This window comes from Colobus angolensis, unplaced genomic scaffold (assembly GCF_000951035.1).
Source record: "Colobus angolensis palliatus isolate OR3802 unplaced genomic scaffold, Cang.pa_1.0 Scaffold388, whole genome shotgun sequence".
Lineage (NCBI taxonomy): Eukaryota > Metazoa > Chordata > Mammalia > Primates > Cercopithecidae > Colobus > Colobus angolensis.
The window spans coordinates 2,423,869-2,424,162 of record NW_012117243.1 but is presented as its reverse complement, the minus strand read 5'-3'; the positions used below and the strand labels follow the sequence as shown (position 1 = coordinate 2,424,162).

The 294-nt window shown below is 53.4% G+C and overlaps 1 protein-coding gene across 1 annotated transcript; it reads left to right on the top strand.

Annotated features, from left to right (window-relative positions):
• Positions 1-6: 6 nt before the first annotated feature.
• On the top strand, positions 7-288 carry LOC105520746 (guanine nucleotide-binding protein G(s) subunit alpha-like; the record flags this gene model as incomplete). The annotated part of the gene is made up of 1 exon (XM_011954641.1): positions 7-288. A coding segment is annotated over one exon (237 nt), but the record flags the coding sequence as incomplete, so codon positions are not given.
• Positions 289-294: the final 6 nt, after the last annotated feature.

Genomic DNA, 294 nt, shown 5'->3' with positions numbered 1-294 from the left:
GACCAGCGCAACGAGGAGAAGGCGCAGCGTGAGGCCAACAAAAAGATCGAGAAGCAGCTGCAGAAGGACAAGCAGGTCTACCGGGCCACGCACCGCCTGCTGCTGCTGGGTGCTGGAGAATCTGGTAAAAGCACCATTGTGAAGCAGATGAGGATCCTGCGTGTTAATGGGTTTAATGGAGAGGGCGGCGAAGAGGACTCGCAGGCTGCAAGGAGCAACAGCGATGGAATATATTATCCCTAGATGATGGCTACAGTTTCTCATCTTCCCGGCTATGTCCTATCACAATTTGCA